Source organism: Mesoplodon mirus (genome assembly GCF_964341445.2).
Source record: "Mesoplodon mirus genome assembly, chromosome: 18".
Taxonomy (NCBI): domain Eukaryota; kingdom Metazoa; phylum Chordata; class Mammalia; order Artiodactyla; family Ziphiidae; genus Mesoplodon; species Mesoplodon mirus.
The window spans coordinates 3,028,893-3,040,295 of record NC_138994.1 but is presented as its reverse complement, the minus strand read 5'-3'; the positions used below and the strand labels follow the sequence as shown (position 1 = coordinate 3,040,295).

The window sequence follows — 11,403 nt, the reverse complement described above, 5'->3', positions numbered from 1 at the left end:
GGCTTGGAGCCTGCGAGTAAGCCCATCTGGGCCATCACCGAAGGCTTCCCGTAGGAGGGGGCCTTTGAGCTGAGCCTTCAAGAATGGGTGGAATTTCCAGAGGGTCCAGAGAAGAGAAACAGTCTGGCGTTTCAGGTGGAGGGGTTGACTCTCCCAGAAGGCAAAGTATGCGAACTACAAAGCGCGCGGGGACTCGCTGGTCTACACGGTGGGGGCCCTGCAGTCCTCACCAACCGCGTAGAATTTGCCGAGTATTAGCCACGAGGGGCGGGGTGAGGCGGGGCGGGGCCGAGGTGGGGGGTGGCGGTGGGGGTGGGAGGCCCAGAGAGCTTCATAAAGCCACAGCAAAGGCGCCGCGACGCTAGTGACAGCGGCCCGCTGAAGACGGAGCCCGGGAGCTGCCGCGCGCCCGCCAAACGCGGGCGCAGGACCCAGGCGTCCGAGCCCGGGCTCCGGTGGGGCCCCCGCCCCACAGCCCCACCCCCGCCAGCCTCCGCCCAGCCGAGCCCCCGCGCCCGCCCCCGCGCGGAGAAGGGCCGGTCCTCGACGGCCGCGGGAAGGTGCCAGCCCGCCCCGGATGGGCATCTTGGAGCCAGGCTGCCGAGACATGCTGACGGGCACCGACCCGATGCCGGCGAGCGACGAGGGCCGGGCGCCAGGCGCCGACTCGCAGAACCGCTACTTCTACCCGGAGCCGGGCGCGCAGGACGCGGCCGACCGTCGCGTGGGCGCCAGCCTGGGGGCGCCCTACGCCGGGGGCGCCCTGGTGCCTGCCCCGCCGGGCCGCTTCCTCGGAGCCTACGCCTACCCGCCCCGACCCCAGGCCAGCGGCTTCCCCGGGGCGGGCGAGCCCTTCCCGCCGACGCCGGGCGCCGAGGGCTACCAGCCGGGGGACGCCTACACCGCCCCGGACCCGCGCGCCACACTCTACCCGGGGCCGCGCGAGGACTGTGCGTTGCCGGCTGGGCTGGAGGTATCCGGGAAAATGAGAGTCGCGCTCAACAACCACCTGTTGTGGTCCAAGTTTAATCAGCACCAGACGGAGATGATCATCACCAAGCAGGGACGGTAAGAGAGGCGCGCGCCAGGAGCGCCGAGCTGTGGGAGCCTCCTCGGTCCCGCCGGCCCGGACAGGGACGCGCTTTTCTTTTTCTTTTTTCTTTCTTTCTTTTTTTTTTTTTTTCTGTCTAGACTTTGCTAGTGTCTCTGTGTCCCTCACAGTTTTGGCTCAGGCTTCGGGGGGAAAGAGGAGTTGAGTTTCGGACAGGCAATTTCTGGGGCTTGTTTACTCTCAGGACCAACAGGCACAACTCAAGAGGGAGATGGAGGAGAGGGGCGCAGTGAGCCGTCGTCCTGGTTTAGGGGGAGGGTGCCTATGGTTTCACCCAGCACTGGGGTGCGGTCCCTGCCTGGTGGGGGGCGCGGAGGGCGCAGGGGGACTGTGTGCTGTGGGTCTGACAGAGCAGGGCGCCTCTTAGCCCCTATGTGTGGGGAAACGGAGCGGAGGGCAGAGTCTTACAGTGGGGTGGACAGCAATCCAGCCCACGTCTCCGGGGCCCCTTGGGCCCACCTCTCCCAGCCCCCTTGCTGCTGTTGTGTACAGGTCAGCTCTGGGGGAGGGGGTGTGTGTGTGGTAAAACTGGGATTTGGTGACATGGAGAAGTGGTCGCCAAGTTTCCTTTCCGGTAGTACTTTGAGATCATACGTCTGGTGTGCGCATGTGTTGGGAGGGGGGGGTGGTAAAGTGGAAAGGGGCATAGATTCCTTCCAGACACAGTCCCCTCCCCGAGGGCACAGATGTCCGTGGGCCTGAGCAGGTGAAGCTAACCCATGGGTCCCAGCTGGCAGCCAGTCCCACACTCTGTACCCTTCAAGGCTTGTCCCTGAAAGCCTGCCCCACCCTTATCCAGATACTCACCAGTCCATCCTGGGGAACCCATGGTTCCATAGTTCAGGGTCCCCTGAGCTCCGTGCATGAGGGGTAGGGTTTGGGGCCAAGGGTGCTGCTTCCGGAGAGAGTCTCCTACAAGGAGAAAGAAAGAGAAACTTGCAACTTGTGTGGTATTTGTTTAGTAAGCAACACTCTGAGTGGGCCCTGCCTGTGTCTGGTGTGTGAGTGTGCACCCACCCTTCCCGGTGGGGGCCCGTGTGGGCAGGGGACCAGCGAGGGCCTCTGTGTGGAGGGGCTATGCCATCAGTGGACCTGGGAGGGGTTGAAGAGCAGATACCAAGGGTTGGGCTTGGGGAGGGAGAAGGGAGAGGCCATGCTGGGCCTGAGGGTTGGCATTCAATCTGGGCATTGCTGGAACATTCTTCCCTCCTGATGGATGATTTCTATGGGGTGGCTTGGGATTGAGGGACCTGTCCACCAACCACAACTGGCTTCAAGTTGCTGAACTGTTCCTGTTTCTCGGGGATGAACCCAGGAAAGTTGGCATTTTCTTTCACGGCACGGCCTTCATCTTCTAGGCCTTCTGATAATTCCTCTCTGCTCCCCCAGCCCTAGCCCCTGTCTGGGTGCACCCAGGCATAGCCTAGGCTTCTAGGCTATCGTGTCTGAATTGGAGGAGACCCAGAAGATCCTGTCCCATCTTCTCCCTGCACAGAGAGGGAAATGGACCCAGAGACAGTAAGAGACTTTTCTGAGGTTACACAGCACATTCAAAGCTGGCAGAACTGGCATCAGCATGCAGATGTTATGTGCCTGGGTTTCTTTCTCTGGTCCCCCACGACCAGGAGTAAAAACAGCCACCCACACTGTCCGAAGGCCTTGATGCATTCAGAGTGCTTTCACTTCCATTATTTCACTGTGTGCTAGGTAGGCCAAGCGGCCTCCCCATTTACAGCTGAGGGCACTGAGGCCCAGGGGAGCTGGTGGCTTACACTGGCTTACACGGCAGACCTGAACTCAGGCTCAGACCTGAACTCTGTTGAGTGGTCAGGAAGCCTTCCCACCCTGCGGCCTGGTGGGGGTCTCCCCACAGCCTTGCAGCCAGGCCCCAGCCCCTCCAGTCTTGAGGGATGAGGTAGACGGAGCTTCAGCAGAACCTCAGGGCTCTGGGGGTGCAGGGCTAGCTGGGGGTCTTAGGCGGATGCGTCTTTCTGTACTGGTTGCCTCCTTTACACCTACAGCCTCCTTCTTTCCTTTATTTTCCTGCTGAATAATCCTCTCTGGACAAGTTTTGTTGTCTCTCTTTTAGATCCACACACTTACTTTCCTTTATTATGAAACATTCCAGTAGATACAAAAGTGAAGAGAAGCATGTAACGGATCTCCATCTACCCATTACCCAGCTTCAACATCTGTCAGTACCGGTGTAATCTTGTTTCTGCTTTATCCTCGCTCACTTAACTTGTGGTCTGAAACTATATTAGTGATAGTGTAAGTAATTAGTACGTAAATCCTAGACACTGTATTACTTTATCCTTAAGTAGTTCTCCGTGCACCTCTAAAAATAGCTTTTTAAAAATAAACACAATGCCCTTAGCAAACCTGAAAAGAAACTCTTAAATATCGTCAAATTTCCCTGATTGGTGTGTGTGCGTGCGCGCGCGCATGTTTTACAATCCTCACACTTTCAATCCATCCTAACGGACTGCTTCGGACACTGCGGGCTGTGGGGCCGTTGGAAGGGGGCAGTGGCCCCTCACCACTTCCTCTGAGGCCTCCTCTTGGATCAGGCCTTGGGGGCCCCATGGTGGGGTGGAGAGGACGGCCACACCGCCCCCGATTCAGCACCCCTGACTGTGAGCTGGGGCTCCAGTGATCTGGGAAGTCGGCGGCCATTTCCTTCTGCTACTGGCTTCTGAAAAGGAAGACTTGGGCTCAGAGGACAGCTCCCTTTCTGTCCTCCTGCTTTGGTGGGCTGGCCTGTCCTTCCATGGTTTCCAGTGACCCACCAGTCACCACCACATCACCCACGGCTTTCTTCCTTTTTGAAAAATCCTTCCAGCCCAGGCCCACCCACAGCCCCGTAGCCTTTCGCCTTGGGCTGACTCACTCCCTCCCAGATCCTTCCTCTCCCACCCACCCTAGACCCATTCCTCAGTGTGCACACAGTAATGCTCTCCTCCAGGGGCAAGAATGGGGTGGGGAGCAGGGGGTGATTCCAGGGTCCAGAGACTGATCCAGACAGCTCAGACGGGGCTGGGAGGGGAAACGGAGGACGAGAAGATGGACTGGCCAGCTGGAAAGCTGAGAGTTCGAGTTTGGGTGTTTGTGGAGGTTCATGGCCTGATAGGCCCACTCATGTTCCCCGGCCTCGTGTTGTTTCTGGGAGGCAGTCTGTGTGCTGCGCCCGAGTCGGCCGGTGTATGATGGTCGGCGGTAGACATTCTCAGTAGAGGAAGAGAGAGGTGGCTGTCTAGTGTGTGGGTGTGTGGGTGTGCAGTAATTGCCGGCAATCCCCACTTTTCTGGGTGTAATTAGTTGATTATTATAATTAAGATAACTCTGTTGTTAAACAGCTCAGTTTGCATTTGTGTATGTGTGTGCGAAGTTAGGGCTTGATAAAACAATTTCAGTCCCATACCGTCCTTGATCACCGGCCTCAGCCCTTTTGGTTTTCTCTTCTCTACATTCCAACTCCGAGAACTTTATAGATTTTTAATTTTTTTTTTTTTTAAGCTTTAAGCCTGCTTTAATTTGGGCTGACTGGCTTTATTTCTAATGGAGCAGGTGAAAACGGCTTTGCTTTCTCTTCCGCCGTTTGCTGGTGGCTGTCGGATTTCTATTCAGTGGGTCCGAGGTTGGTGGGAAGAGGCGATCCCTTGATGCCCGAGCGCTTTTTGCATTCGGATCGGTACAAGGCATTGCCAGAATACCCTCCTCAAAGGTGGTACCGATTTACACCCCCACCAATAGCGGCCGAGAGGACCCATTATCCCACAGGTTCATCAGCATTAGATATTGTCAATTTTGAAACATTTTGCCAACATGACTGATAAAAACCATCTTTTAATTTGTACTTAACGATGGTGATTTGGAGCACTGTCAGAGGTGTACAGGATGGGGACGGGATATGATGACTTTGAGAATCATTTCAAACTGGATGGTCCTTAGAAGCAGCAGAGGAACTTGGGGTCTTGGACCCTGTCGTCTGAGGGCTGAGTGAGTGGTGAGAGGTCTTTCCTAGGGGCTCAGTTTGGCACCAGATCCATCTTCACTCCTTTGTTCCTTCCCAGCAAAGTGTCTTGTAAATCAGAGGCAATTTTGGGACCCCAGCTGGTGGTGATTCTAGACTTTTAGGGTGAAGTTGAGACCTCCCTTCTCCTCTCCCTCTTGCCCACAGTCTTCCTGTGTCTCCTGCCTTTCCCTCTACCAGCGATAAGCAGGATGGGGTGATGGAGACGGTAGCATGCGCCCTGCCACCAGGAGACCCCATTTCTGCTCTCCCACCGTGGAGCCGCCACCAAACCTCTCTGAGCGTCATTTTCTTCGAGTATAAATTGGAAATAACATTTTATATCTCAGAGGACTGGTTCAGTGAACTGGCTGCTGCATAAGTGGCACTTGAATGAATATGTTCCCTTCTCTCTATTACTACATGTTTAGATAGGAACTGGTTACAATATAGGAAACATGAACGACCTGACCACTGTTGTAGAATGAGCTGGTGGTAGAAATGGGTTGAAAATATTCTCCCACCCTCGATTGCTCAAAGTCTCATCCCTAACCTTTGATTTCTCCAGTTGACTGGCATACCGAGCTCCTGGGACCGAGGGCCTCAGACCGGAACTCTGGACTCTTGCTTGGGGTTCTTCAGCCAGGCCAGAGGGCTTTGATAGTTCTGGGCCTGGGAGAAGGTGGGATGGGGGTGGGATGGGAGAGACAGTGAGCTGAGTTTCACATCCTTCAAACTCCTGAACAGCTCTCAGAGGAAACATGGACAGGAGTTATTATGTCCATTTACGGGTGAAGAAAGTGAGGTTTGGCTTGGGAATTAACTTATCCAAGGCCATAGGGCCACTAAGTCTCTTTTTCTCAGCCCAGGACAGTCTGGGGAAGACAGGAATGTGACAGTACCCTCTCGGGAGATCTTTCCAAGGTTATTAGCGATGTTGATCTGGGACCCTCTGGGGACTAGAATGCACCCAAAAGTGCTCCTGGGCCCCTAGAACTCTCCCTCCCCCAGGTTTCCTCACTCATGAACCAGTGCCTTTCTCCCCAACCGGCAGGGCTTCTTGTAGGGGAAGGGAGAAGTGTGTGGGAATGAAAAGTAATTCTGATGAGGACTTGACTCTGCCAGCTTAAAAACTCTGCTCTTCCGCTTGGGTTAGAAGAGAAGGACTAAGCCATAGATGTGCTGGTTGTAGTCATGGTGGTGATGGGGTGGTGGTGGAGGGGGTGGGGGTAGTGATGGTGGTGATGGGGTGGTGGTGGTTGTGGCGGTTGGGGGGGTAGTGATGGTGGAGGTGGTGGTTGTAATGATGTGGTGTTGGGGGTAGTGATAGTGGACATGATGCTTTTTGTGGTGGTGGTGATGGGGTGGTGATGGTGGAGGTGGTGGAGATGGTTGTGGTATGGTAGTGCTTCTTCCTCTGAATCTGTTGCTCAGCACAATTGCACAGCATCCCAAATCCAACTTCCTCCACCTTCCTGGGAACCAGGACTTTGAACATGAGGACTGTGCTCAATAGAGTCCCTCTTCCAGGTGGATGGGAAGCTCCAGCTAGGACTTCAGTTACTTCTCTGAAGACCCTGGAACAGGCTGTGCTACAGACATCAGGCCCAGGAGGATGGGGCAGGGAGAGCCTGTGGATGGGTGCTCTGGGGCTAGGTGCGTGTTAGCACCGTGAGAGCCACGATGGAGAGGATGGATGACAGACTGAGCCCAGACCAGGGTTCAGGGAACTGAGAGATGAGGACCTACTGGGAACTGCCTGTGTGGGGCTGGCTTGTGGCTTTGCTCCCCCTCTAGGGAGCAAGCTAAGGCTAGGGACAGGGGTGTGCAGCTAATGTCTAGCAACTGACCCTCTGAAAGAAAAACATTTTTAAAAGCCCCGATTCATAGTGTTTGCTGATTTCCGTGGTAAATACCCCTATAATGGCTGCTCGTAAGCTGCCCATGTGATATCACTGAATGTGGAGCTGGGAAGAGACGTGTGGTAGTGCACATAATCTGGTATCTCCACCGGACAGGTAGCATGGATGTAAACAATCTCAAGAGCAGAGATAATAGTAAACTATAGTAAAAAAATTGAGAAGTGATTTTTTTGAGTATTTATTACCGTGGCTTGTAATGTAATATATTTAATTGTAAATTTATGTGATTTAATTTTTCATCGTGGCTGTTTAACAACTGGCTGGCAGACTTCCTGGACTTCTCCAGCTGGCTCTGGTGAGGGGTGGGAGCTGGCTCCAGCACACCAGCGACGGACAGCCTTTGGAGCAGGGCATGGCTGTCCGGGGGGTTGGGGGCCGATGGATATTGATGGGTCTCTCTGTTCTCCCCAGGCGGATGTTCCCATTTCTGTCATTTACTGTGGCTGGGCTGGAGCCCACCAGCCATTACCGGATATTTGTGGACGTGGTCTTGGTGGACCAGCATCACTGGCGGTATCAGAGCGGCAAGTGGGTGCCGTGTGGAAAGGCTGGGGGCAACATGCCAGGTACGCGCCTCCTTGGGAACTGGGGGGCATGCTTTTTGTCTAATACTGGGCGCCCCCTGGTGGATCCAAGAGGAACCCCCAAGCCCCTGGCCCTGACTCCTAGGATTTCATTCTCTGTTCCATCCCTCCCATCCCATCCCCTCCCACTTCTCACTTCCGTTCTGTTTGTCATCTCTTCTACTTTGCTCTAGCCTGTCTTCGGCTCAGTCCTCTGCCCACACCTCCCCCTGTCCTGCCCCGTCTCTCCTTCCCCTGCATCCTTTGCCATCCCCCAGAACAGGCAAAGAAGCCCCACATCACCAGGGGTCTGGTCCCAGGGGCTGCATGCCAAAGAGATTAACTGTCCACAGGGAACCGCCTGTACGTCCACCCAGATTCTCCCAACACTGGAGCCCACTGGATGCGCCAGGAAGTTTCATTTGGGAAACTAAAGCTCACGAACAACAAAGGGGCCTCCAACAATGTGACCCAGGTGGGACTCCTCCCCATGGGATAGCCCCGCACCCCTCCCTGTCCCCGAGGTCGCAGTGGGTCCTGCAGGCTGCTTCTGTTCTGTAGGAGCGACGTTTCTCCCTCTCTGACTCTGGTTCTTTTCCACCCACCTTGGGAGGAAGCTGAATCTCAGGGCAGACAGGCGTCACATTCGGGCCAACACGGGCCAAACCAGCCAGGGGGTTTCTTCACTGAATCCTGGGCTACCATCACTTGTGTACCATATTGGGTATAGAGTTGGTACCAGTGGTCGCAGGGAACGGATACAAAGTTTCTCTGAGTTGAGCAATTCTATTAAAAGTGCCCTTATTGCTGAAAAGCCCTGTTTGTGCTAATACCTTGGTCACAATGGACATCTGGGGATAGGTAAAGGGGCAAGAGAATAGAGTGGGTGCCCTGAAGAGGCTAGGGGCTGGGGTTGGAAGCCTGGGAGAAGTTATGTGGTGGCAGGGCAGAGGAATGGGCACGATGACCTCAGGGTCCTTTCTAGCTTGGCCGTAGGGCTGGCCATAGGTGGGGCTGGGAGAGGGTTCCTTTGAACTCCCTCCTCCCACCCTCACAGCCATCCTACCCTCTCTCAGATGATCGTGCTCCAGTCCCTCCATAAGTACCAGCCCCGGCTGCACATTGTCGAGGTCAGTGATGGAGAGCCAGAGGCCTGCAACGCTTCCAACACGCACATCTTTACTTTCCAAGAAACCCAGTTCATCGCCGTGACCGCCTACCAGAACGCCGAGGTGAGGGCTCCCTGGGGGAGGGTGGGCTGAGCCTGTGGCGGGGGTGGGGGGACGACGAGGGGGAGAGTGGAACCCCCAGTCTTCCTGAGAGAGGTTTTGGAAGTTCCCCAGCCTCAGACTCAGGACTCAGGTGACTCTTTCACTTCTCTCTAGATTACTCAGCTGAAAATTGATAATAACCCTTTTGCCAAAGGATTCCGGGAGAACTTTGAGTCGTAAGTGCCACTGGGTTCATCTCATGTTTGCAGAGGCCTCCTCTTGTCCCTCTGAGACCAGACAAGTGCTCAGCACGTCCCCTCTCTGCCTCTGCGGTGGGGAAGTGTGGGCTGGGTACTGGAGGGTGGCGGGCAAGTCAGGAAAGAGGGTCTGGGGAGGAACGTGAGACAGGCAGGCTCCTAAGTGACCAGTTCTGTTCGTGACCCCTGTCTTTTGCTTCCTGTTTTTTTTTAGCATGTATGCATCTGTTGACACCAGTGTCCTCTCCCCGCCTGGACCCAACTGTCAACTGCTTGGGGGAGACCACTACTCCCCTCTGCTCCCCAGCCAGTATCCCGTTTCCAGCTGTTTCTACCCCAACCTTCCCAGCCAGGCCAAGGATGTGGTTCCCCAGCCGTACTGGCTGGGGGCCCCTCGGGACCACAGCTACGAGGCCGAGTTTCGAGCTGTCAGCATGAAGCCCTCATTCCTGCCCTCCGCCCCTGGGTCCACTATGTCCTACTACCGAAGCCAGGAGGTCCCGGCGCCTGGAGCTGGCTGGCCTGTGACCCCCCAGTACCCTCCCAAGATGGGCCCGACCAGCTGGTTCCGCTCCACGCGAACTCTGCCCATGGAACCCGGCCCTGGAGCCTCAGAGGGGCGGGGGCCAGAAGACCAGGGCTCCCCCTCCTTGTGGACTGAGATCACCCCCATCCGGCCAGAGTCCAGCGACTCAGGACTGGGTGAAGGAGACTCTAAGAGGAGGCGTGTGTCCCCCTATCCTTCTAGTGGCGACAGCTCCTCCCCTGCGGGGGCCCCTTCTCCTTTTGATAAGGAAACTGAAGGCCAGTTTTATAACTATTTTCCCAATTGAGCAGATGACATGGTGAAAGGAACAAAAAGAGTGTTATTAGGTTGGTGACACCAACTAACGTAGACCACAGACCCAGGACTGAGCCGTCCCCAGCCCCCTCTGTCCCGTCTCCTTCTGTAGCTGGTTGAGGAAGAGGGGGGCCAAGGAGGATTCTGGGGTTCACTTGCTGCCTCCTGGGCCACAATGAAACCTGCGAGGAGTGTTCTCTGCCCCTTTGTCCCAACTACACTCATGTACCTGGTGCTGCTTCTGGCTGTGCGTTCCCAGCTGGAGAACAGAAAACAGACAATGGAACGTCTGGGACACAAAGGAGCTTCCTCCCTTCTGCGGGGGTGTAGGGGTGGGAGTGGGGGGGTCAGGATCAGGTGGGATAGCCAGACTGGAGACTCAGGTCTCTTCCTCTGCAGAGTAACTTTCAACAGTTGTGTGTGTGTGTTAATTCCTGATCTGGAAATAAAGACACATGAATTTTATAACAGCCAGCCAGCCAGCCACAGTCAGGGGAGAGGACCCAATGACTTTGGGCAGCTGGCTTGGGCCGCACCCTCTTAGAGGCAGTGGGGTCCCAAGGAAGGGGCTGGGAAGGGGGGGATCGTGCACGACTCAAGAAGCAAGGTCTTAGCGGGGGGTGAGGGTGCATTTTTCTTTTTTCTTTTTTGGGAACGGGGGGGGCTATTTATTGTACAGAGAGTGGTGTCCGGATATATTGCTTTTGTCCTCATCACTTTCTGAAAATAAACACGAAACTGTCAAGTGTGTCCTGCTTTAGCGCCTGGGTGGGGGACATGGGCGGGGACTCTACCGGGGACTGCAAGTGCACCAAAGCTGTTCTTTCTGCTCTAGAACAGAACTTGAAGTTCCGAAGACCATGCACCTCCCAGAAACCAGAGGTGACTTCATTCGGGGGATAAACTGAGTTAGAGCAATGCTACGCGTCCTGCCTTTGGTGCTCAGGTTAATGGCTGATGCCACTTCTTAAGGTGTCTTGGGATACCCTGACCTGTAGAGCAGGGTGTGAGGGCGAGGCCAGAGGATGGGGGCCGGATTGGGGCGGGTGGGTCTGAGAAGGATGGCACTTGATTTCTCTTTGCATTTCTAGCAGCTTTGGATCCTCCATCTTCATCTTAGGGTTGTTCAAGGATTAAAGGAGTAAATGTAAATAGGACTGCATGAAATTGCTGCTTTTGTAGGTCAAAAACAGCCAAGTATAGACAATTTCATATATTTTACCCTAGGACATGTAAAGGGTTTAGAACAGTGTCAGGTAAACAGTAAGCGCTCAGAGTGTAAGCTACCGTCATTGTCATTATTACCGTTCTCTAGCTGTTTCTCTCTCTCCTTATACACATCCTGAATTGCATTTGTAAAATGATACATGCTTCTTTTAAAGCATTGAAGCAATGCAGAAAACTATAAAGACAATAAATTATCCTAAATCTTACCACCCATCCATAATTATCATTAACAGATGGATTGGAGAGACAGAAACATTTT

General features: G+C 54.8%; 1 protein-coding gene across 1 annotated transcript; it reads left to right on the top strand.

Moving 5' to 3' along the window:
• Window positions 1-451: 451 nt before the first annotated feature.
• TBX21 (T-box transcription factor 21) lies at window positions 452-10,216 on the top strand. The gene is made up of 6 exons (XM_082604141.1): window positions 452-1,068; window positions 7,457-7,611; window positions 7,962-8,083; window positions 8,685-8,840; window positions 8,994-9,055; window positions 9,291-10,216. Exons 1-6 carry the CDS (start codon window positions 578-580, stop codon window positions 9,907-9,909), a joined length of 1,605 nt encoding a protein of 534 aa, XP_082460267.1. The 5' UTR covers window positions 452-577; the 3' UTR covers window positions 9,910-10,216.
• Window positions 10,217-11,403: the final 1,187 nt, after the last annotated feature.

Coding starts and splice junctions, on each gene's coding strand:
- TBX21 (XM_082604141.1), top strand. CDS start 578: ATGGGCATCTTGGAGCCAGGCTGCCGAGACATGCTGACGGGCACCGAC. Junction 1,069..7,456: donor ATCATCACCAAGCAGGGACG/GTAAGAGAGGCG, acceptor TGTTCTCCCCAG/GCGGATGTTCCCATTTCTGT. Junction 9,056..9,290: donor TTCCGGGAGAACTTTGAGTC/GTAAGTGCCACT, acceptor GTTTTTTTTTAG/CATGTATGCATCTGTTGACA.